The sequence below is a fragment of the Anguilla anguilla genome, chromosome 4 (assembly GCF_013347855.1).
Source record: "Anguilla anguilla isolate fAngAng1 chromosome 4, fAngAng1.pri, whole genome shotgun sequence".
NCBI lineage: Eukaryota > Metazoa > Chordata > Actinopteri > Anguilliformes > Anguillidae > Anguilla > Anguilla anguilla.
In genome coordinates, this window is record NC_049204.1 from 25,943,976 (window position 1) to 25,968,163 (window position 24,188).

Consider the following 24,188-nt stretch of genomic DNA (forward strand, 5'->3'; position numbering starts at 1 on the left):
TTGGCTGTCGGCATCAGAGATTGTAATCAAGAAAATCGTTTTTTTGGGTCAGATGCCAAAATAGGTTATTATAGGTGTATTGTATAACAACGCCTTTAAGGGCATTTATACCAAGAAACCGTTAAATTTCCATAATTATAATGCCGATTTCATAGCCTTGTATGTAGCTGGCCAATAAGCACCCTCAAAGCCCTTCCAACTGGACTTTTCCAACAGCAGTGCCGTTCGAGGGTAATCTGGTCCTGGCCACTGGGAGAGATTTAAACACCAGCCTAGTTTATAAATCGGCAAGAATACACAAGTGGTTACACTTGTTTACGCTCAACCTGGAGCCTGATGAAGGATGCAGCCAGAACCTCTCCCTGATCAGGATGGGTAACATGAGACTGGAGAGCAGATTTAAATGCGCGCTCCCCAGATCTGTATATTTCATTTTTTATGCCTGCTTTGACAACATAATCGAAGTAAATCAGAGTCGGAACGTTCTGTACTATTCCTACTAATCATGAACAACAAAGAACTAATGACTGTGATGAGCAATAACCCATATGCGGAAAAAGATTTTAACGGGGTTGTGGCCTGCAATGACCTACCATATAATAAACTACATAATTTCCCTGCTTTGTACATCGTGAATACAACATTCTTGCCATTCATTCTCCACAATCACAGAAAAAAAAGATCAGATAACAATAGTGCAATTTGCTCCACAATCACATTAATGATTTAATTCCACCAAAGAAATAAACGGGACATTTGTACTAGGTCAGAAAAGACTTGACTCTCCCATATTGCTCTCTATCATGCAAGATTACTATGTTGATGTATGTTATGTGGTGATCCCTGGGCATATGTATAGTTACTGATAACTACTGGCAGCATCGTTGTCACCAATGTCACACTGGACATTAAGCCAGTGACTGTTAATATCCCCATTGTGGACTAGTTTAATTTTTCTAATATCTCCTATTAAGAAATATGTTTACAGTGTTTTGTGGACACATATATGCTAGACTCACATAATCATTGTTTGCAATTACATTGCATAACACAATCATAAGACAACTAAAATGTGCCAAATCTAAAACAACCACATTTCTAAAAGGTGAATAGAATATTCATGTTATGACTCACAAGTATAATATTAAAATGTATGTTTCTGTTGTTGCAAAAATGTTTCATTTTTTCCCTTTTTTTGCAGCTTTGTCTCCCTTCAAAGGTGCCTCCTCTTCTCCATCTTTGCCTGAGGCTGCTTTGGCTCGTTTCTTTCCCTGAGGCGTTTTAGCATACCAATTCTGTATGGAAATAAAAAACACGCACACACACACACACACACACACACACACACACACACACAAACATTTCCCATGAGACACTAATTAATGACAATGATGTTCAAAGCTACTATTAGACAGTATAAATAGTAGGGTTACTAAAAATGTGAATATCAACCAAGAAAGAATAAGAAGGAATAATTTAAAACATTAAAAATGGCACATTACTTTAAAGGCTTCCTCTTCATCCTGGAACACTGGGTCAGTCTTGGCCAGTGGTTTGACAAATTCTGATGCCATCAGCGGTCTCTTAGACAGCTGTTGTATGCGGCGATCTGTCAAGACAGACTGGACAACCTGCACCATGTGACCCTGTGTGTAGCCATCCGAGATCTTGGCCAGAGAGCTGAGGTCCAACATGTTGGTCACCGTACCACCATATTTCATGATAAGCTGTTTCCACATTACTGGGAAAAACATTTGATAGGTCATGAATGAGAAGTACACTATTTGACTTTTTTTTTTTTAAATATACAATTTCTGTTGTCAAAATCTATAACCGAAATATGTTTGATGACAATAAATGTGTTGCACCATAAACATGACCACCACAGATAAAGCAAGTTGTTTATTTTTAAATTGCACTTTCATTTAACAAAAGAACTCAGCTTTCTTCTGTAGTATTTCAACTATTAAGCTACGAGAAAAGTTTTTCGTAGTTCCTTCAAAAATGTCATAGCAATTTTGTGTTAAATATGTTTGCTGCATTTTTATTTTCTGACACTGAAAAATAAATAACTTGAACTTAATGGCTATTCTCTCTGAAAAGTAAATAAAAGAAAGGGTCTCTGACAGTACTGTAGGAAATAACCATAGAATAAAGTTAGTTTGACTCCCCTTTTTTTCTCACATGGTACTTCAGTCCTCTAGAGCTAGAGGTTATGACAGCCTCTTTGTTAAGCACCCTTTCAAACATGTATCTCATTTGCACAGCCTCAGTAATCCAATCTGATAGAGTATTTGCCACTAATACAGACACTGATTGACAGCGATGTTTACGAGCGACATCTATGTCTTAAATTTAGTGTGATTACTTACTACTGGTGGACATGCTGCAGAATTTAAAGTGTTGTACAGGGGCATGATTGGTTTTGTCAGAAGCAGTGGGAAATCCCCACATTTAAACTGAGTGGGCTGGGCTAAAACAAAAACCTGCACCCATACCAGCCCTTTTTTTGGATAATGGAAAAAAAGTGGACACCCCTGTTTTATATGGTTGCATTTTACATATGAAGTATATAACCTGTTTTCGCTTTGTCATTATGGGGTATTGTGTGTAGATTTATGAGATTAAAAATGAATTTAATCAATTTTAGAATAAGGCTGTAACGCAACAAAATTTGGAAAAAGTGAAGGGGTCTTCATCCACTGGGGAAGGCACTTCTTCAACATACTTTTCCTTACTTTTGCGCCTAAATTAATACTGCACCTCAAGAATAACCCTTTAAAACCTGCCCAACTTTTCATTCAGTCTAGCGTTCATCCAGTCTAGAAGTTTCATCCAGTCAATATTACTTACATTTTCTTGCATCTTGTTGAAATTGCCTCGTCTAAAATAAAAAATTCTGGCCATAGAGGAGGCCTTGTTTATTTGCCATAATAGTCCCAAGTGGCTCAATTACTTCTATGCTACAAATTCTGTCCGGATCATCACATAGAACCATATCCAGAATTGACTTCCCTCTTGTAGGCTGATTGACATACTGTCCCAAAGAGGTCATTTATAACATCTAAAAATTCTTCCTCACTTTTTCCTTGTCCTGTCATCATCCCAATTAATAGCAGGGTAATTGAAGTCACCCATAATAACAGTCTCATAATCCTGACAAGCTGGTTTTATTTTTCCAAAGAGCATTGATTTCACACTACTGTCTGAAGCTGGCGACCTGTAACACACTCCTACCGTGAGGCCCTCTTCATGTTCCCCTATGAACTTTATCCAAATAACCTCACTAGGCACGAGCCGGTCAATTTCTCGAATTTTTTGCTCATTAAAACGTTCTTTTACATAGATAGCAACACCCCCACCTCTCTTACTGGATATATCCTTCCTAATGAGTTTGTACCCCTCTATATTATATTCATCCCAATCCTCCTCCCCAAGTCATGTCTCTGTCTCTCCCAAATGTCATAGCCTCCACTATTCATAGCAGCCTCAAGTTCCAATAAAAGTTTAATAAAAGACTACGTGTCGGAATTGGTATCGGTATCAGTTAACACTGGTGCAAAAGTACTCGGTGTTGAAAAAATGGTATTGGTGCACCTATAGCTATGTCATTTAAAAATGTAAAGTATCATAATTTTGAAAAAATAAATAAGCATTTGCACATTGGCAAAAGAACTGAATATAGTAGTAAAACTGCTCATATCTTACAATATAATTGTTAGTATTACTTACTATTTAAATTTTTCATTTTCACAAACAATTTTGACACAAGTTTTTCATATAGGAGAAACAGAAGGCCTCTATTGTTCATAAGCTTGTGCTTACTGTAATTCTAAGCAAAGATTTGAAAGAGGTCACATTACATAACTGCTTTATTTAGAAAACCTGAGGGACAACTTGTTTTATAAGAGTGAAGATCAGCTATCAAATGTTTAGAGTTTAATTATATTTTTATAAAATTATTTGTCTCTAAAATGTCATGTTGCAACAGTCATTACAATTTTGAATCAGGAAAGTGCAGACAAACATGCGCTCTCTACGGAACAATGTATATCAGCAACCACTTTTAATGAGCGCTAAATTTGTCTGTCATCCCAGCTAGCTGAAAGTATCCCATCTCTAGGCAACACTAGAGCCAATAACGCATTACCCTGCAGTAGGCAGGGGCATGGTCTGGATTTAAGCATTCATTTGCCTTAGCAGGATGAGCCACCAAGCAAATGCAAACTGTGAACTTTTAAGTGTAAAACTATTCTGTAGTAGATGAAATTATTCATTAAAAAGCAATGTTACTCACCATATCTTGAAGCATAGTCTGGTCGTGGAATGAGTACGACCTTACTGTACACCTTGCAGAGTGATTTGAGGTCTGCGTTGAACGGTTCTTGAGTTGTGCCCACAATAAGAATGCGATCTTCACCTTTGATAGATTTGAGAATCTTGGGCAAATCTTTCTTCAAGCGTTTTGGATCTAACTATGCAGAGAAAAGAGAATCTTAAATGAGTCAATCTTCACATGAGAATGACACCATTTCAGTTTTATTATTATTATGATTATTATTATTACAGTAACGCCTGTTTTAAAAAGCTGCAGACTCACGTAAACCATGTTGTAATATATGGCACTGTCCTGTATTTACACATTTACACAGACTTACACATCTAGTCCCTTTTAATAACAGATTACTTAACACATTTTAGTTCACAAGAATATAATTTAGTGGTTATAAGGTTACAGTATATGCAAGAGGAAGTTGGGGAAAATGTAGCACAGATACAGCTGGAATGGTACCTCTTTTTCCTCTTTTGGAACTTTCTTATAAAACATCTTCTCAGCATCTCCAATCCAAACCACAGAGGGTTGCATCAATCTAGCAACCTACACATAGGGGAATATTTACTGAGCGTTGTAAATACAAATTAGGGCATGTCATGTTCTCAATCTAAATAGCAGTGAATTTACTAAAATAATGGCTTTAATGTAAACAGAGACCATCTTATAATACAACAGAAATATTGGAAGCCAGTGTTCTGCAAGGAATTGTTCTGAACTGCTGTCATGAACTGGGGTATATGTTCTGCATATTAGGAATGGTCAGAGAAGCCACGGTTTGTATTTGTATCTGTATGTAATGGATACACACACGGATTGTCCAAGACAATATATGACGACTCATTCTCGAAAGGGACATCTTTATGCTTAAATCCAATGGTAAGGTTGTACATTTATTCCATATTTAGTCCGAAATGTTGACAGTAGAACGACATGTTATAAAATTTGTTTATTTATTTTGTTATTCAGTGAGCAGCATTTCTCAACATTGCACTGACATACCTTCGGGCTATTATTGGCAATCTTGTTGCCATGACGGGATATACATTTTTAGTGGTGAAAGAATATTTTTATGAACTCCCAAATAGACACTAATGTCTAGTGTGTCTTGGGTTGTGTAGATGCAGATGAGACTGCAGGGAGGGGGTGCTTGTTAAATGGACAACCTATGCAAAAATGGTAGCACTTAGAATCTCCGTGTTTGGCATAGTTGATGTCTACTGTCTACTAATACAGCTAGAACACAGAGTTTACTGGATTTGGATGTAGCAGCACATAATGTATGAGTTGATCAATTAAAGAACAGCAATGTCCTGGCCACGAGGGGGCTTGCGCAAAGGGGTTAATAAAAATATGTTGGGCAGAATTTCTCTGCGGTTGACTGATCCCATGCCAACAGGACTGAATTTTGTTAATTCAAATAATATTTCATTTGCAGTCACAAATGAGATTTTGATTAAGCAAAACTTTTAATTGAAATTTTAGCTGGCATTATGAAAAACTGGATGGCAACTGGCCGCCTTGGCCAGAGCATGCCTAAGCCAGCCTTAAGCTTCAATCAGACACTGGCTAAACCAAATGCGCAACCCAGAAGCTCTGAAAAAATATAATTTGACACAGGGTGCATAAAATTAATGGATTATATTAAGCTTTCCAGTGAAACAGGTATTTAAAGGCATGACATATAACAGAAGATGAGCAGAAAATTGGACCCAAAACATTACCTTGAACACCATGTGAAGCATCATCTGCAGCCCACTTTTTCCTGGGTACTTCCCAGCCAGGTTAAGAGGGGAGAGGTCAAAAAAGGTGGATCCTGTTTCCTGACAGATGGCATGGACCAGCATCTTCTTACCCACACCTGCTGGCCCTGCCAGTAAGATGGCCTTGACAAGTGGGGCTTTCTCATGGACTTCCTGAGAGCCTAAAGGGAGATGCAACAAAAGCTGAGCAAGTGGACAGCACCTATTTAACCAATTACCTTCATTGACCCACAGGCACTCCAGCTTATCAAGGACATGTGACCAATAATCAACCTACATTACCAGCTAAATTCACTTAGGGTCACATTGTTGGAATCACCCGAATTTTACTATTAGTGATCAATTGTGACTATAATTAAAGCGAGGCTACACTGTTTGAGAGGAAGAAATGTGACATGCACAGAAAGTATGAGTGACTGGTGCAATAGTGCTGTCCATGGGCTGCAGTATGTAAACTATGTGGCCAATGTTGACAATGGACAATGACATGTAGTAACACTGGTATGGTCCTTTAACTTTTCTCATAACTACGAGATCCTGATATCGTAATTACGAGATTTTTTCTCATAATTATGAGATCTTTTCTTGTAATTACGAGATAGTAACTCATAATTACGAGATAAGGTGTCTATTTTTTATTTATTTTGTGAATGCAATGCACTTCTGAACGTTTGCATTATAGGCTGGAAAATAACCCGTTAAACAAGAGAACCTGCAGAGTTGTCTTGCGTTCACACAGCAAGCAACTCGTCAACCGAGTTGCCGGAAGTGCATTCATTCTCTATGTAGCTCAGCGACGCCCAGCAACACAAGCAACTGGGCAACTGAAAAATGTCGCCCATGCCCACAGTTTAACTTTTTGCGGGCATCACCCGTCAACAGCTAATCAGAGTTACGGGCTACCTATTTCTCCAACCAATATGCCTTTTCGTGAATTATTGTTTCGCTCAGTGAGGAAAAATGGACGAACAACATCATTATAGTACAATTGCACCGGGTGTTATACAACGTTTTAAAAAAAACTAGTACAGGGATAAGCATCTGGAAATGATGCTTGGACGACAGTTTCAACTTGCTTGCTAGCCAGCTAGTGAGGGAGATAGAGAGATCGCTAGCTAGGCAGCTAACTAGTAAGAGAGATATAGAGAGGAGCAGAGATCGCCAGCCAGCCAGTGAGAGGGATAGAGAGGTCGCTAGCTAGCTAGTGAGAGAGATATAGAGAGATATATGGCTAAAGAGATAGCAATAACAAATATTTATCAGTGTCCTGACATAACTATAGAAACAAAAGGAAATGATAGTTGGCTATATGGAAAATATACGTCTTTGATGGCGCAGTTATTTCTCTCCAATAATATGTAGTTGCACGAGACCACTAAGAAGATACAAAGGGAAGCTCCTGCCCCTCCCTCAGCCTAGTAAACTTGAGCAACCCATCAACCGAGTTGCTCGCTGTGTGAATGCAGGTTTAGAATCTTTATCGCCACAGAACGTATCAAGCTGGCAGCTTCAGTATAGCAATGGACGCTGTAACAAAATTTTAAGTACGTCACAATGGCTATAACAGCTGTTTTAGGATGTCATTACATCACCCAGATCATTTTTGCAGCCCAGATTAAATTTGTTGTGACACTGCCAAATTGAGCAGATCAATACAAAAATACACTTCAGGAGGAGGGGTGGGTACATGAAATGGCAATCCACCAATAACAAAATCTAATATTTCGTGGCACCAATCAGATTGCAGGAAACCTGTGCCAGAAAGGTTAGCTTTTCAAATACACCATCAAACATTAAACATGTGGAATCAGCCTTTATCAGCCTACCTAAGGGTAAGTCTTAACTGGTGCTGTAGCTCACAAATAACTACCACTTAGATGAAAAGCAGCATGGCATGATCAGATGATTTTTAACACTTTTCTGATATGCCTCTACACAAAATTATAGGAACAAGTGAAAGAATGAGAGCATAAGTCAAAAACTCAAATGAGAAGACATAAGTGCACAGTTGTGTTTCTCCTTTCCTTTTCTTAATTTCCAGGGAGAATGCATGCATACTCAAAAATACATCATATCTGAAATCACATAGGGCATGATCTGAACTGAGAACATGTACTGTATAGAATACCTAATGGTAAAACATGTACTGTGGCATACCTAATGGTAAAACAGCATACAAAGCTATAACTTGCCGCACATCTGATAAGGATGGCATGGGTTCGATATCAGTCTGTCGTAGAGTTGTCCCAAGATAGCTGTAGTCACCTAAGGCACAATTAAAGGGAAAAGGTTACTAAATTGTGAAATAAATTAGCAAATATGTCAGGATGCCTAAGAAAAACTAACCAATTAAGCAATTTTCCAAAAATTAACCGAAATTAAAAAAAATTACTTTCATATTACTCAGGGTCATAATGGCAATATAGAAGTGACATAAACTAAACTGTTCATTTAGAATGTTGCCATCAATTTAATTAAAAGTACAAATTATGTGACAAATTATTTATTTGTTTTATAGATATTAGCGAAGCAAGTAATCTGGCTCTGAAACACACAAAAAAGGATGGGCAATTAAATAAAAAATAAAGTAATCTGAGTTTCGGGCTACCCATTTCTCCAACCAATATACCAGATTGCAGGAAGCAAGAATTAATAAATAGTTGGATGAACTTTAGAGGGTTCTTGATATGGTTCCTTGATTATATAAGTATGCAGGAATTCCAGACTGCACAAAGCATGGATTAGCATTCTTATAGGAATTTGTTATCTCAGGTCTCTTGAGACTTGTTACTGTACCAAATTCGGTTCTCTGAGGTGTCTTATGACTTGGAATCTACTGCTACACCTCAACGAGTTTCTAGCAGCAGAATCTAAGTCAAAGACTTCTGAGTACTGAATCAGGTAACAAATTTAAGGACCTCTTGAGTATCTAGGAATAGATTCTAAGTTGCCAGACTTCTGAGTACCAACCCAGATAAAAAGTCTGAAGACCACTGAGTTACTCATAAGTTGAAAACAAGCTCCCGAGTCAGGTAGGGGTAGCATACATATCAGATTTTCTCTGGGCATATCATGTTACCATAGCACCTTTCCCTACTTTTACCAACAAAATGTCCTAAACATAATGGTAACAGGTTTTGAAAATGATCATAATCAGATCAGAAACTTGTTTTTTCCTTCCTGCAACAAATCCAAATCTGTACAATATTGTCTTTAGATTGTCTTATGACACTCATGCAAGCCATAATTATTACCCATAAAAACAAACACAAGTCAAAACAAGAAATATTACCTAAATAGTCCTCCAGATTAATAGCTTTCGCCTGCTTCAGTAGGCCCTGTTCAATCAGCTCCTGATACAAGGACTGAATGCTCCTGTGTATGTCAAATAAATAGAGATATGTCAAAATATACATTATACACATTATATATACATCACATTAATCATTAAAATGTATTTCAGATGTAAGAAAACAGGTTATTTCATTTATATGATAAATAATTTTTTGTCTACATTTTGACATCACAAAACGGTCATGCAGATGCAGCAACACAAACTCAGTTAGTTCGGTGCAAGCACTGCTCTATAAATTACACTTGCACCTGTATGTATAAACCTTCCCAAAGAAATCTATTACCTTCCTATAGAAATATATGCCATGCCTATATAAAATTAATTGGCAAAGTTATCACGTTATGATCATTTATTTGATACAAACAGTCTTTAATCAATGTTTTGATTACATTTATAATTATACATTTATGATTTTTCATGGCCTACCAATATCAGTGAAAATCTATCACAAGACATTACATTCCATTATTCTCCAGTTCACTTCTAATGTCTTTTTGATCCAAACAGCTCTATCAGTCGATCTCACGTCACCATGTTGCCTAAAGTTAAAGTTAAGTTAAATATATTTACAAAGATCAGGTCTGAGTTGAACAAATCCAGTCATTTGTTTAATCAATATACTACTGACAACGGGTTTTTAAATCCTTTTTTTATTTTACACATATCAAAAACCTCCCTGGGGACCCCGGGCAGTGGTTCTCTTTCTGTCTCTAATTTTCTGTGAACAAATGCATGGTATTTATATGTGCTGTATGCTCAGCCTTATCCAGCACTTTGAGCACTGACATTAAAAGTTAGCCCAGGCCCACACAGCCTAGGTTTCTCATGAGCTAATTTTTCTCAAAAGCTAATTGTTTTATTCATACTGTGACAGTTAAGGCTGTGACCACCTATATTTCATACAGCTTGTTGTGTGCTGTCAGTACTTGCCAATTTCCAATTTATGAATAAATTATTTAACTTGCTGCTATATTTATTTCTGTGAGTAATATTTTTTATAAAAGACAGAAATTCATTGTTTATTTAGAGTGACAAATAATTAGAATAATTTAGAATTAGAGGTTATTTTTCTTTTTCATTTTATTCAGGTTAAACCATCATTTTAGTCATGAAATACGGCCACTGTATTGAAGGTAGATTCAACAAGAACAACATTTACTGTACTTAAATACATATTTTATATAATATAGTAATATATCTATTGTACATATACACAACGTTTCCAAAAGTATGTGGTCACCCCTTCTAGTTAGTATTCTCAGCTGTTTCAGCCACACCCATTCTGGACGCAAGAACATCTTTTACTTCTTGCTCAGGTAGGTCAAGTAGAAAGGAAGCACATTATTAAAGGGGAATCTGGTGCTGGTGTTGGGTGGTGTTGGCTATTTCAGCCACACCTGTTGCTAACAGGTGCATAAAATCAAGCATATAGCCATGGTTTGGGATAGGCCCCTTAGTTCCACGGTAGGGAAATCTTAATGCTACAGCATACAATGACATTCTAGAGAATTGTGCAGTTCCAACTTTGTGGTAACAGTTAGGGGAAGGCCCTTTTCTGTTTCAGCATGACAATGCCCCCATGCACAAAGCAAGGAAGCATAAAGAAATGGTTTGCTGAGTTTGGTGGGGAAGTACTTGACTGGCCTGCACTGAGCCCTGGCCTCTACCCCATTGATGAATTGGAATGCGACTGTGAGCCAGGCCTTACGTCCAACATCAGTGCCCAACCTCACTACTGCTCTTGTGGCTGAATGAAAGCGAATCCTCTACTAGAAAGATTTCCCAGAAGAGTGGAGGCTGTTACAGCTGCAAAGGAGGGTCCAACTCCATATTAATGCCCATGGTTTTGGAATGAGATGTTCACCAAGTACATACAGCATGGGTGTGCCGTGCAGGTGTCCACATCCTTTTCGAAATGTAGTGTATTTCAAATCAAAATGTTATTTTATTCATCAACACATTCAAAATGAACTCACCTATCAGCTGTTAGGTCTTTGTCTTTTTTCTTCTTCTTTCCAATTTTTGATCCTTTCTTTTTCTAAAGAATTAAATGTAATCATAATATTAATATCCACCATGGCAAAATAGATTAAAACACAAACAGTGTGTATATATGATGATGGGAAATGCAATATGTAAACATTTTTTCCATGTTCGCACAAAAATTATGACGCAGTAATGCCAAATGTTAGTTAAGCAATGTTTGTACCTTCGTTTTACCCTTGGCCTTCCCTTTATCTTTATCCACGGCCAGCTTCCAGTTAGCCAGCTCTTGTCTCATAAGTTCATCCACCTAAGTGAGCAACAGAGAAAAAAAATATTCCTGTGTACATTTCAGATTAATAATTGTTGCCCCAATTTTATGTCACAACAAGCCTGATTCTTGCACAAATATTTTGTTTTAGCATACATATTACTGCAACAGAATCAAATTCTGCATTCAGATTAAATAAAATATTTCTGAATCTTTATTAATAATTAGGAATTCATCAGCAGAGTCCTCCAACACCCCATGTAATAATTTCCCCAGGAAACCCAACCTTCTCTCTGCCTTCTCCTGTTTTACAGAGGGTGGATCCCATTACTTTTCACTTCTCACCTCCTTTCCTCCACTCCCCCACTACCACTCATCTCCTACCCAGAAGTATGTGGAGGAAAGGAGGGGAGGAGACAAGTTTGAAGCTGCTTTGCTTGTCTCCTCTAATATTGGGACACTGGAGGGAGGGCACAAAGATCGGTTTCTGGGGCAGGGAGGAGATGAGGTGGTAGTGGAGTAAAGGGGGATACATTTTTTGAGTATTGGGATGCACCTAGACTCTGATCTCTTTCAATTCCTGCTATTCCACCATACAACTGCCTGCTCCCTGCATTCCATCATCATATTACTTCTCCAGTCCATCTCTCCTGATATCCTCCCATCCATCTCCTTTCTGGTGAACTCATCCCGCTGTACATTTCCCCACTGTGTTCAAGCAAGTGCATCACCTTTCTTGTTGAGAAGTTCACCCTGGTCAAGATTTCCTTTCCCCTAAAACCCCTGAACACAAAAGCGGTTTACAACCAACTTTTCTTTTTGCATTAATGCAGGGTCTCGAACTCCAGTCCTGGAGTGTCCCAGCCTCTGCTGGTTTTTGTGATTTAATTTAAATCAGCAGCCAATTTAGGACTTTGAAACAAGTCCTGAAAACACTGTAGCCAATCAAGTATGAAAGTGCAAAAACCAGCAGACACAGAAGTCCTCCAAAATTTGAGTTTGAGATCCCTGCAATAAAGTTAACACTTAGCCTAATAAGAGTAATTGAAAAAGATAGAAACTATGTACTGCACCAACAACACCCGATTCAACATAAACTGCTTTTACTCTTGTACTTCCTTTGACTGACTGTTGGCCCCAACCCTACGTTCTCACAAAATACCTGAAGCCTGACTTCAGCCTCAAGCTCCTTCCTCTTTTCTTCCTTGATCAGCTCAGCCTCATGCCTCTGGCTGAAGTTCTTGGACTCATTACGGTTCTGCCAGATTGCTGTGGATGAAACATACCGAAGGGTTTGTTGTACACTGCAGCTCAAGAAAAAATCATAACCAGCAAACCTGAAGTGGTGGTGATACTCCTATGTGTAAGGCTGAGTGCATGCTTCTGGAAGCCAGAACACAGAACCTCAGTATTTAAAGAATAATCACAGTATAATGAAGAAATCATTTGATAGTCAAACAGAATGAGGGTTCGCATAGTTAATTATGGGTTTAAAGGTAGCATTGAGTTAACAAAAGGTTTCTGTAAAGAATAAATTGTTTGTCCATCCATCCATTATCTATACCAGCTTATTCCTGGTCAGGGTAGCGGGGAATAAATGGTTTGTAATGATTAAAATTATTTTATTAATTCTGTTTTATGATTTGTATACTGTGTTTTGAATAGCTTCAGCTACAATTAAATTAATCTCCGGTATTTAAAAAGTGACCATGTCCGCATTAATGGGTGGGTCTGCCTTTGCAGGGGAGGAGGTTAAAACCTAGATCAATAAGTTTTTATCATTTATTGCAAAATGAAAAAAGACTGCAACATAGTCTATATGTTGCTTCCAAAGGGGAGGCTAAGCACATGGTAATGTGACTAGCTCATTTGCTTTTTAACTTAGTGTCTCATTCTCCTCAGCTGCGGCATCAACAGCAAATAAAAAAATTAAAAACATGAGTTTTAGTTAAGGTGGCCATACTGAATTGTGCGTTTCCAACTTCGTGTCACCAGTTTGGGGAAGGCCCTTTCCTGTTTCTGCATGACAATGCCCCGTGCTCAAAACAAGGTCCATAAAGAAATAGTTTGCTGAGTTTGGTGGGGAAGAATGAGACTGGCCTGCACAGAGCCCTGACCTCAAACCCATCAAACACCTCTGGGATGAATTGGAATGCTGACTGCGAGCCAGGCCTTACTCCCAACATCAGTGCCCAACCTCACTAATGCTCTTGTGGCTGAACAGAAGAGAAATCTACTGGGAAGCCTTTCCAGAAGAGCGGAGGCTGTTACAGTAGCAAAGGGGGGTCCAAATCCATATTTATGCCCATAATTTTGGAATGAGATATTCAACAAGAACATATGGGTGTGATGGTCAGGTGTCCACATACTTTTGGAAATGTACTGTATGTGCTAGATGAACGTAATATTTCCCTTGGAGTGGTCATACATAATAAAATTGTAAAAATGTTGTTCCATCCCCATGAAACAAACGATTACAAACTGTAGAGTACAGAAGAAAATACAAATGTGAATGATTACATATTCAGGCATGTGTACTACAGTGTGTCACAATGTTTTTGCAATATTTTTCAATGTGATATCAACATTTTATCTTAAAATATCATAAAGGGGCACATTCATATGCTTTATAATGGACAAAAAGCATTTTGGGTATATTAGGCATATAGGTTTGGGTATATTTTTTCGAAGCAAATATTTAAGAAATTAAACATGGGTTGAACAACCTAATTAGGAACCTAGTTTCACATATTATGCAAATTGGCAAAAAATAAAATATGGTGCACTTTTGTAATCTTTGGCCTGCATGTACAGATGCCTCTAGGGAATACTCGTGCTGATCTTGTTTAAATTAGAATCAGGGCGTGGGAGTTGTGACCATTAATAGGGAGATAATTTTGGACTATAATTTAGCTGCCGATTGATGTGATATTTCATGTTGCCTTCATTTCACACATTTGTGAACCCCTACAGGCTTAGGCCCTGTCCACACATACAATCCATATACGTGTGGACAGGGCCTTAAACCCCTAAAAACTAAACTCATTAAAAATCACGGCTGTATCACATCGGTCAAAGTTGATGGAGTGGTACATCCCATAAGCAGGAATACATGGACAGTGTAAAAACTGCTTGGAGCCCTGAAATTGCAGCTTGCACATTTTAAAGTTGGGTCCCCCACCTTATGTTTTGTTTTTCTTACATGAAAAAGTTTTCCGGCCGATATCAAGGTCTGTCAGAAAAGCAGATGGCAGCATTTTCAAACCTGGTTCCTCCTCCTGCAAATAAATACAAATAATCAAGGAAGATGGATCCTCTTTCAGCTTTAACTGATTCTGCAGAACTGGTTCCACAGACCTTGCCGGGGTGTACCAATGTTATGCACCAGCAAGAAAACTTCTTGCAGCTTTATGCCTAAATGGTTTGTTGTTCTACAACTAATATTTATTTTGCAATGCCTAAATCTAAACAGAAGACCTTGAATTTGGAATTAGAATTTGGAGGCCTTGCAAGAAATCACTCATCTGAGTGAATATTTCTGAGAACAGTGAAAACAGCTTTGACTCAACAGCACAGGGCACGTGCTTTTTCTCAGTGGAGGTTCCCTTTAATACCTTAGAATATAGTGTAAACATGCCTCTGCATTTGAACTCACCTCTTCTTCATTTTTCTTTGCTTTATCCTTTTTCTCATCCTTTACTTTTGGATTTTTGCTGTCCTCTTCCTTCTCTTCTAGTTCTTCAATCAACTTAAGAAAGGGTGAAACTGTAAAATTATTTGTCTTATCATTTGGCATTATACCTTTTTAAGAGTTCCCATACGTATATTGGCACATCACAATGTAGCAGGACATTAACTGCTATTACTCACTTGTTCTTCATTAGCAAGGTATTAAACATTAGCTAGCTTCTCAGTTGAGTAAGCCAGGGTTAACAAAATCATACCACATCAGGACCGTTCATGTCTTGGTTGTGCTCTTGACCGACATAGCTCTTATTAAATGTTTGACTGCCGGGGCCGTCTGGGTAGTGCAGAGGTATAAGCACTCGCCTACCACCACAGAGACACGGGTTCAATCCCCAGCAGCGGTACTTCCGGCTTGGTCAGACATTCCTACCAACACAATTGGCAGTGTTCGCGGGTGGGAAGCCGGTGAGGGTATGAGTCCTGAGCGTTGCATTAGCGACTCCTACTGGTTGGTTGGGGCTACTAAAAATCCTAAAAAAATCTGCTACTGTGTATTACGGTTTTTTAGTATTTTCTGGTTCTGCTGGTTTTTTATTTCACCTTGTTAAATCGGTAACCGGTCTAGTCTCTATTCCTTATTATTTGAGTTTATTGATTTGATTAGTATTAACAACGGTGTCTAGTTTAGGTTTTTAGTCTTTACAACTCTTTGTTAGTGGTTTCATTATTTTATTATTGGTTTCTTTACTGGTTGCACTTGTGTTTCATTAGTTTATTATTCCTACCTGTGCATGTAAGTTCCCAGTTCCCCAGTTATCACCACTTGGTTTTAGTGAGTTGTTATACTCTATAAGCCATCAGTCTCTCTTATCTAGTTTTTTCCCTGAGTTCCCTTTTGTGATTCCCACATTTGTTCCTTTTGTTCCTGTGCTCAGTGTTTTAGTTCCTTCATTATTCCGCTTGCTTTCACCCCCCTGTGTTTACCTCTGCATTTGGTCCCCCCCCCCGTCGCATTATATAGAGGGTATGCATTGACGTCACTTTCCCACCGGAATACGCCCCCTCAGTCGGGACTGAGTGGCAAAACATGCTGCCACATGGCTGCCTTTAGTATAGGAAACTGCAAAACCGGGAGTAAAACAAACGATTATCTGCTTAAATTAAAGGCAGTTGGACTCGACAGTGATCCTTACAACTTACCAAAGAACCAGTGGTCCACGGACATTCAACAAGAAATCGGAGCTATCTTTTTACAGACTGCCGAAAGCTAAAGAAAAGAGAAGCGATGCATCGCTGAAATTCGCAGAAACAACTCAAATCCAGGCACCGAAACGTGGATTTGTGGTTGTTATTTTGTGTCAGGTATGTTGGATTTTTGGGTAAAATCATACCTTAATAATTTGTATGCTTGGCTAGCTAATACTATCTAACCACCCCCCCTTTGTTTGTAGAACACAAGGCTCATCATCATGGATGTTTTTTAATAAATGCTGACAAGAACTTTACAGTTACACAGAATATAAATGAAAGATGCTAAATATTTAACTGATGAGTAGTCAATACAGTAGCCTACATAACTTAAGGTATTATTTTGCCCAAAAATCCAACATACCTGACACAAAATGACAACTGCAAATACATGTTTCGGTGCCTGGATTCCAGTTGTTTCTGCGAATTGCAGCAATCCATTTGCTTCTCTTTTCTTTAGCTTTCGGCAGTCTGTAAAAAAGATAGCTCCGATTTCTTGTTGAATCTATTTGTACAGTCAATTGCACAACAGCTCTTTCCCATTTTAGATGTGTTTTTTTATGTTTTCACGGCATTCAAGCTGAACGCTAACGCTATCACTCAATAGTCTTTCTGCCACTCAGTGGGTGTGACCACAGTGACTTCCACCTACTGTGACGTCATGTGCAAACCCTCTATAGTCACAACCTCACAGGACCTTGTATTGCCACTGTGACAGTGCAGCCTTTTGAGATTTGGAATGATTTCTTGTGTGAGTCTCGGGGCATACCTGCTGAGGAGTTTTGTCAGAAAATATCAAAGCTGAGCCACCATCTTCCTCATCTGGGTAGTCCGGAAAGCTTCCTGTTGTATTGCTGTGCAAACAAACTTTATTAAAATCATGTACAGAAAACCCAATTTGAGTCACATTGTGAATTGAGATGGGTATCATTTTGATTTTGTCAATACCAGTGCTATAATGATAGTTTTAAAATGGTACCAGTGATGATGACATTAAAGAACATCTTTTAATGGCAAAAGCAAATAAATGTAACAATTGAATTGTTTATTTAACTGATTAAATTATACTTTATATTTTTTATACCATTTCGCTCTTGTTTAAATGCTAGCTAGCATGCTAACAGTAACTGCTGCCGCTAACTGACAGAATGCATTTAATGTTAGCTAGTGAAGGTGTGTGGCACTGAAATTTGCCTTGCGATTCAGTCCGGTAGATAACGGTTGTATAGGAACCAGTACCGTAGTGGTACAAGGTTTCTGTACCCAACACAGAACTGCAACTTCCCCACCCGCTATCAAGCCACTGGTGGTCTCCTCACTGGCATTCGATGAACCACTGCCGGATCTGGTCCTTCATGGTCTCCTTCATGTCAGGCCCCTCTACTTCTCTAAGCTGGTCAGTTATAGCAATGATTGATTTCTGGAAGTCCTCTTCATGCTGGTTTTGCCTCTGCCTCCTGCAGGCCTCATTAGCCCGGGCAGCAAGTATGGAACTGCATGTCTGGGAGTGGGCCGAGCCCAGAGCCTGGGGGGAAAAGTACAAGGCGACACAGCAAACAAGATAAGGCGGTGTTGGTGTCTTTCAAACTGAGCATCCTGACATTATCATCATTATCATCTTAAATAATATCATTAGCTAAGAACAGGTCTTTTTCCAGGTCTGTATCTGAGTTGGAAACATTTCAAAAAGAGTTCATGAAATTATGTTATTTTGCTATGAAAGCAAATGTGGCTGCTTTCAGGAAGTGACTAGCAAGGGGTCCACACATCACAGGTGATGGAACCCTATTTTTTAAGAATACTTTTAAGGGGCCCAAGCACTGCAGGAGCTGAAAACAGGAACCCAAGTGTATTAGGATTCTTTGATCTTTTATTTTTCAGTTGACTTCAAATCACCCTCAGCTGTTTATTTAGTAAGTCCAAGGCTGAACAAACAAGCCTCCTTTTGAATTGCCCACTTTGAATGAAGCTTGTTATACTGAATGTACAGACAAAATATCAACAAAAGTTATTTAAACAAAGTTACTATGCCAAAAGTAATCTAATGAACTTGCATGTGAGTGTAGTTCATCACAAAAAGCAAATAAATCCAAAATGGTTTGACATAAAGCAATTAAATCTGGTACATGCATTGTTAGATCTAGCCCCAAACTTGACAAAATCAGGTGGTCTGATGCAGACCTACAAATGTAAAAAATGTAACTGAAAAAGTGGACTGGTAAAAATGCATACATACACTGAGCAGTAGCAGTAGTGTATGTTTACATTGGTCACCTCTCCAGTGTAGAAACAGCAACTTTAGAAACGCAGTGTGTGCAGAGACAGGATGGAGCAGAGTGAGAGGTTACAGAAGGAAAAGAAAGGACAAAGTAAAACAGAATGGGATAAATTTAGGGAGTGGGAAAGAGAAACTGAATGTAAGTAAGTAAGCAGGAAGGAATAATGTTGAAAAAGAAAGTTGAGGCATCAGAGAAGGGAGATGAGTGGACAGAAAAAGCAAGTTAGGAGGAGCATAGAAGAACTCCAGCCTCTGCTCTACGCCTTGCCCCAACAGCGCCAACCCCGACAGCAGCCACCAACAGCCACCGCTACAGCCCCGCCAAAGCTGCTTTCCTGAGACATACTGACTAGACAAAGATTCAAAGTGCGAAACAAAATCCAGACGAAAGCCGTGACAACTACAGAAACCGCATGGAAGAATGTAAATTGTAACAATGAATGTAACGAGTGTATGCTACATATGTCTGGTGTGGAAGAATTATAAAATATACCCTGAAGAACAAATTCTAACAAGTTGATGAATTCCAAAATTTCTCTAATTTTGACAAGAATGTATACTTGCAGCAAAAACAAAATCATCCACACACATGAACAGTAAATCTGATCAACTCATTTTTTGCAAGCTAGTGACCTGTTGCATCAACTGAGAATGTGGGTGAAATGGAAAACTAGCTTGCTAGTCATCTAGGCAGTTGTGTAGAGTGGCAAATTCGCATAGCCTTTCCACAAAGCACACCTCACTCTCAAAAACCCAAAATTCATTGACATAATTAGACCAAAAAAAATCCCTGACTTTTGCAAGCTTGTGGACATGACTATATGCAGTTTACAGTAAGTCACGTCTTGAAACAAGAATTGCCTGAATGCTATTAAGGTGTGTCATAAACACAAGTAGTTTTTATTCTAAACATTTTTCAATTACAATTACAATTCCATCCTTGGAGAAACTTGAAGAACTGCATAATGTTGCACCAATAATACTTTCTTAAACGATACCATATCAAATTACACACACTTTGAACTCACCATGCCCAGAAAAATCATCTCTTCTTCTCTGTCCTTCTTTGTTTTCTTCCTCTGTTGGTAGCCTTTCCATACCTATTGGCAATGGAAACATGTTTGATTTCACTTAGCATTGTAAACATGTTGGCAACACCTGCAATCCTGACTTTAGTGTTGAAGCATAAATCTCATTTTGAAAAGTTTTTTAAAAAGGTTTTAAGGATCCATATGAGTTGACAAAGCTGGAAGCAGTTGCATATGATAGTACTATTGCTTGTGGACAGCACTGCAGTATCCTATGTGGGCAGTTTATGCTGGAAAGTTTTTTTTACATTTTCTTCCACTGCTAAACAACTAATGTGAAAGAACACGTTTAGCTGTTCTTAGATTTTATTTTCCTCGCATACAATAGGCTACACTGTATGAATACATTATGCATGGTAGTGTTGATAATCTGATTGGAGTTTTTCCCATTTCAGTTCCCATACATTCACCCATCAAACAAACAATTTAGTCTTAGCATCACTAATACAAGTTATTTGTATAAGCTATTGACACAAGTACTGGTGCAGATCAACAGGTGTGTAGCCTCAGATTGTTTTGAAAGTTACTTTTTTTTGATAATTATTCAATTTCAGACTCCCCAGATTCTTTCAAGCCTAATTTGGTGACACACATCTTAACGGCCTAAGAATAGTTTGCAGAAGTAGGTTTTGTAAGAAATTCCAAATGGTGGAAAATCAAAATGGTTGCTGATGGTTGTTTCATGAGAGACAGTTGTTCATCTGAAAGAGTAGGATCTACTGATGTACTACTGATGCCAAGTTATGGCTTAGTGGGGTGGCATGCCTAAGGTAAGAAAGTCATAAAATGTATATATTCACAAATGGTTGTGGACTTGGTGGGGGGGGCTTTAAAACTAAATCAATATGCTTCCAGAAAACAATGGCTGCTTTCCAACTCTAAAAGGTTCAGTTCCTCTAAAAACCTAACTGATTATTACATTGACATGGTCACAGCAAGACATACACAAATTTTCAATTTAAAAAACAGCCAATTCTATATATTCCACTACTGTTCCTCTGGTTTCATAATTTCATTATTTACCTGCTCAATTAAAATGAAGCTGGGAAGGTACTTTTGGCTAATGTGAAATAGTAGTGTTATTTTTTTATCTGTATCACCTTCTGGATGTGAACTGCAGCATGATTGATGGCAGCCAGGTCTCGATCCTTGGCCCTTCTCTGCCTCTCTCCATCCTGCTGGATCTCCCTCATGAACTTGGCCCGCAGCCTTCCCTGTCGCGCTCTCTCAGACACTTGTATGAGCTTGACGGCCTCCTCAAAATTTAGTGGATGTACTTCCAAAGACTGAATAGTAATACCGGTGAAAAAAAATATTTATATCTTACCTTGATGCAGTACATAATCTGCAAATACATATACAAACACAAATTTTTTTTATAAATAGTGATATGAAGTCTGCAGTTTGCTAGAAGACTGAGAGGTCAATTCCACTTGTTTTTATAATTAACATTCCTCTGATAAAAACTATACAAGCTTAACAGAGGTGTTGAGGCCAGTTACATGCTGCCCTTTGGGGCTGCCTGCAAAGCAAGCACATAACTATGAAAGCCTGTTTCCGTCACAGAAAAAAAATAGCTTAATTCTGACTTTTTTTCTTGCATTTGTGACTTTTCTCGCAATTGCGAGCTTATTTCTTGTAATTCTGACGTAGGAAATGGGGTGAAAAAGCCAAGAATTCCGCATTCTTTAAAACTACATGGCGATCTACCAGCATGGCCTCTGCGATCGATGTATTGGACACCCCTGACATACAGTACACTTTCATTTCTTTGTCATTCATCGTCAAGGAAAAATTTAATCTATGTGTTTCTATGTTTCTTTCGTCTAGAATGTGTTACCATGCATGTATGTGTATGCATGTCTCTCGTAGCCTACATTTATGTGTGAAATCCTATTATCACTGGCAACAGTCAGTCACTGTTTACAGGGATCTGCTCCGGGACCAGGGCCAGCTAATGTTAAAGTCGGGGTTATCTGACCTTTGAACTTGCCAGTGTGAAACAACTGTTAACCTAGGGTTAAGAGCCCAGTTAGCCCAGGGTTAAAATGGTTCTAGAATGCATTTAGTTCAGGGTTAAGTGCAGTGTGAAAAGCCCTAAAGGGTAGTTTTGCTCCAGAGGGAAAATTACCTGGTGCTCCACTAACACAAGGACCATATTGCTGCTTGCATAAAACTCAGAAATTCACCAAAAATCACTTTACTTTTTCTTTTTCTGTGTTGATGATTTTCCATATCTGGAACATACATCTTCATTTTATTTGTTGTCAACATCTCGGATTGCCGCGATTTTGGAAATGCTATTAGCCATTTTCCGCTGTATCCCAGTTTTGGCCTCTTAAAATTTCCACAATATGTTTAAAAATAGTCAACTTACCAAGGGTTTTTCCACCCCTTCCATTAATTTAAGGGTGTTGGATAGCATCTTCTCTCTGTCCTGCAGCACCTGGTTTCGCTCATTCCGGAAATATCTTGGAATTGGGATCTCAATATCTGTCTTAAAAAAGATATGAACGTATATTAATTGTAATATTGTGTAATCTTGGCTTTCTCTTAAGAGGTCTTTGATGATGTGTATCAATGTTTCTACAATATTGAACATGCTTCATGAGCTTTTTTTGTCAAGTCCAATTCACTCAAATTTGTTAGTTCAAATTTGAGATTGCAAAAGAAGAGAAATTCAGCAAACTGTTCTTGGTTTTGGGGTAAGAGTTAAAAAAAAAAAATCATCTACATGGTCGAAGTATCTGATGTCACCAGTTCCCCATGCACATCTTTTAACTATCTTCTGACCTCCAACTCTTCATTGAAAGCAAATGGCTTAGTTGTCCGAACATAGCACTGTTTGCCTGATGTTATCAACGATAGTAACAGTTTCCAAGCTGTGGGTGGAGGATTGGGAAAAAAGGCAGAGCTTTGCTAAAGGTAAATCATGTCTGCATGTAAAAGGCTTTTGGTCCTGTTTAATTGTGTATGGTTTATTTGAAAAGCCAGTTGCTTATCATTTTTTTTTAATCCCCCATTTCCTCTGCTCTAGATGGGACCTTGCTGGAGTGCTGGAAGTTGTACTTATTCTCCGTATTAACTGCATGATTAGGGGCCCAAGCAGCAAAGTTGTTGGAGCCCTATTGGGATTGTTCAGATCTTTTTTAGGGGTCCAAGTACTGAACAGGTGCTGGAAGCCTACTGCTGTTTTTTGGTTTTTATGATTATTATTAGGGGCACCTGTATGGAAGCATGTGCATTCGTTATGTTTTTCCACTCATTTATTCAGGTTATTCCTTTAAGCTGTCACCTGTCTATATGCTTTTTGTTTTTTAAAAGGATAAATTTCCAATATTTAAATTTTACTGTAATTACTCACTGGCGTCAGCTTCAAGTCTTGGATGACATCATCCATGTAATGGTACTCAGAAAACTCCTTCTCCACCATCTCATTCTTGAGTTCCAGCACACGGCCCATCACACCATCCAAAACAGCCCGGATGACTCTTCTCTTCTGGGGGTGCACAATCTGGTCATAGGCTTCCTCCAATTGCCTAAATATTTTCACATAACGTACATAGAGGGTGACCAAACACTGGAAGAAAACCACTCTGTCCCTCTCAGGGTGTACTTGCTCAGCCAGCTCCTGGGTCAGCAGACTGTTAAGTCCCCCCTGGGCATCTGCCCAGATCTCACTGTAAGTCCTGGGAAAGAAAAAAGTCACATTACTCTTTCAAACGTCACACTCAAACAATTATTAATTAGGTTCTGGTAGATTTAATCATGTCTGGGACAAACAGTCTGGCACAAATTATGGAAAACCTGCATTTATGAACAGATTAGGTTGATTAATGCAATTTTTTTCAACAATTTCTCTTTCGACATAATACATTTTATATGTAATATATAATACATGAGTTGGAGCAAGAAAAATTTTCACGACTAAAAAAAACAAACACTGGATCTAATGGCCCGAATCAGAAAATGTAGGAGTTTTTAGAAGCTGGTTTACAATGACGCAGTCATTTACAGTAATTATTGACTTTTTGGAGGTCATGATTTTGTAAGAAATAAATCAATAAAAAACCTTTGATCTATATGGTCAAGTGACTTTGAACGGCTGCTGCTAGAAAGTGGAGCTCTTTACAACAGACAACTTTTCCATTACTGTTGGCACAGGCGAGCAGTTGCTGCAGA

General features: G+C 38.4%; 1 protein-coding gene across 1 annotated transcript in view; it reads right to left on the reverse strand.

Annotated features, from left to right (window-relative positions):
• Window positions 1–696: 696 nt before the first annotated feature.
• zgc:153738 (uncharacterized protein LOC558115 homolog) overlaps window positions 697–24,188 on the reverse strand; it is a 31,445-nt gene continuing 7,953 nt past the window's right edge. Inside the window, exons 2-19 of the mRNA XM_035413688.1 lie at window positions 23,371–23,695; window positions 22,384–22,503; window positions 21,107–21,292; window positions 19,947–20,018; window positions 17,960–18,165; window positions 17,410–17,494; window positions 15,361–15,453; window positions 14,908–14,983; window positions 12,868–12,974; window positions 11,661–11,744; window positions 11,428–11,489; window positions 9,389–9,471; window positions 8,254–8,361; window positions 6,058–6,257; window positions 4,793–4,879; window positions 4,298–4,475; window positions 1,503–1,741; window positions 697–1,295 (exon numbers count right to left, since the gene is read on the reverse strand). Coding sequence (XP_035269579.1) covers window positions 1,179–1,295; window positions 1,503–1,741; window positions 4,298–4,475; window positions 4,793–4,879; window positions 6,058–6,257; window positions 8,254–8,361; window positions 9,389–9,471; window positions 11,428–11,489; window positions 11,661–11,744; window positions 12,868–12,974; window positions 14,908–14,983; window positions 15,361–15,453; window positions 17,410–17,494; window positions 17,960–18,165; window positions 19,947–20,018; window positions 21,107–21,292; window positions 22,384–22,503; window positions 23,371–23,695 — 2,428 coding nt within the window. The 3' untranslated portion in view covers window positions 697–1,178. The remainder of the gene's footprint in view (window positions 1,296–1,502; window positions 1,742–4,297; window positions 4,476–4,792; window positions 4,880–6,057; window positions 6,258–8,253; window positions 8,362–9,388; window positions 9,472–11,427; window positions 11,490–11,660; window positions 11,745–12,867; window positions 12,975–14,907; window positions 14,984–15,360; window positions 15,454–17,409; window positions 17,495–17,959; window positions 18,166–19,946; window positions 20,019–21,106; window positions 21,293–22,383; window positions 22,504–23,370; window positions 23,696–24,188) is intronic.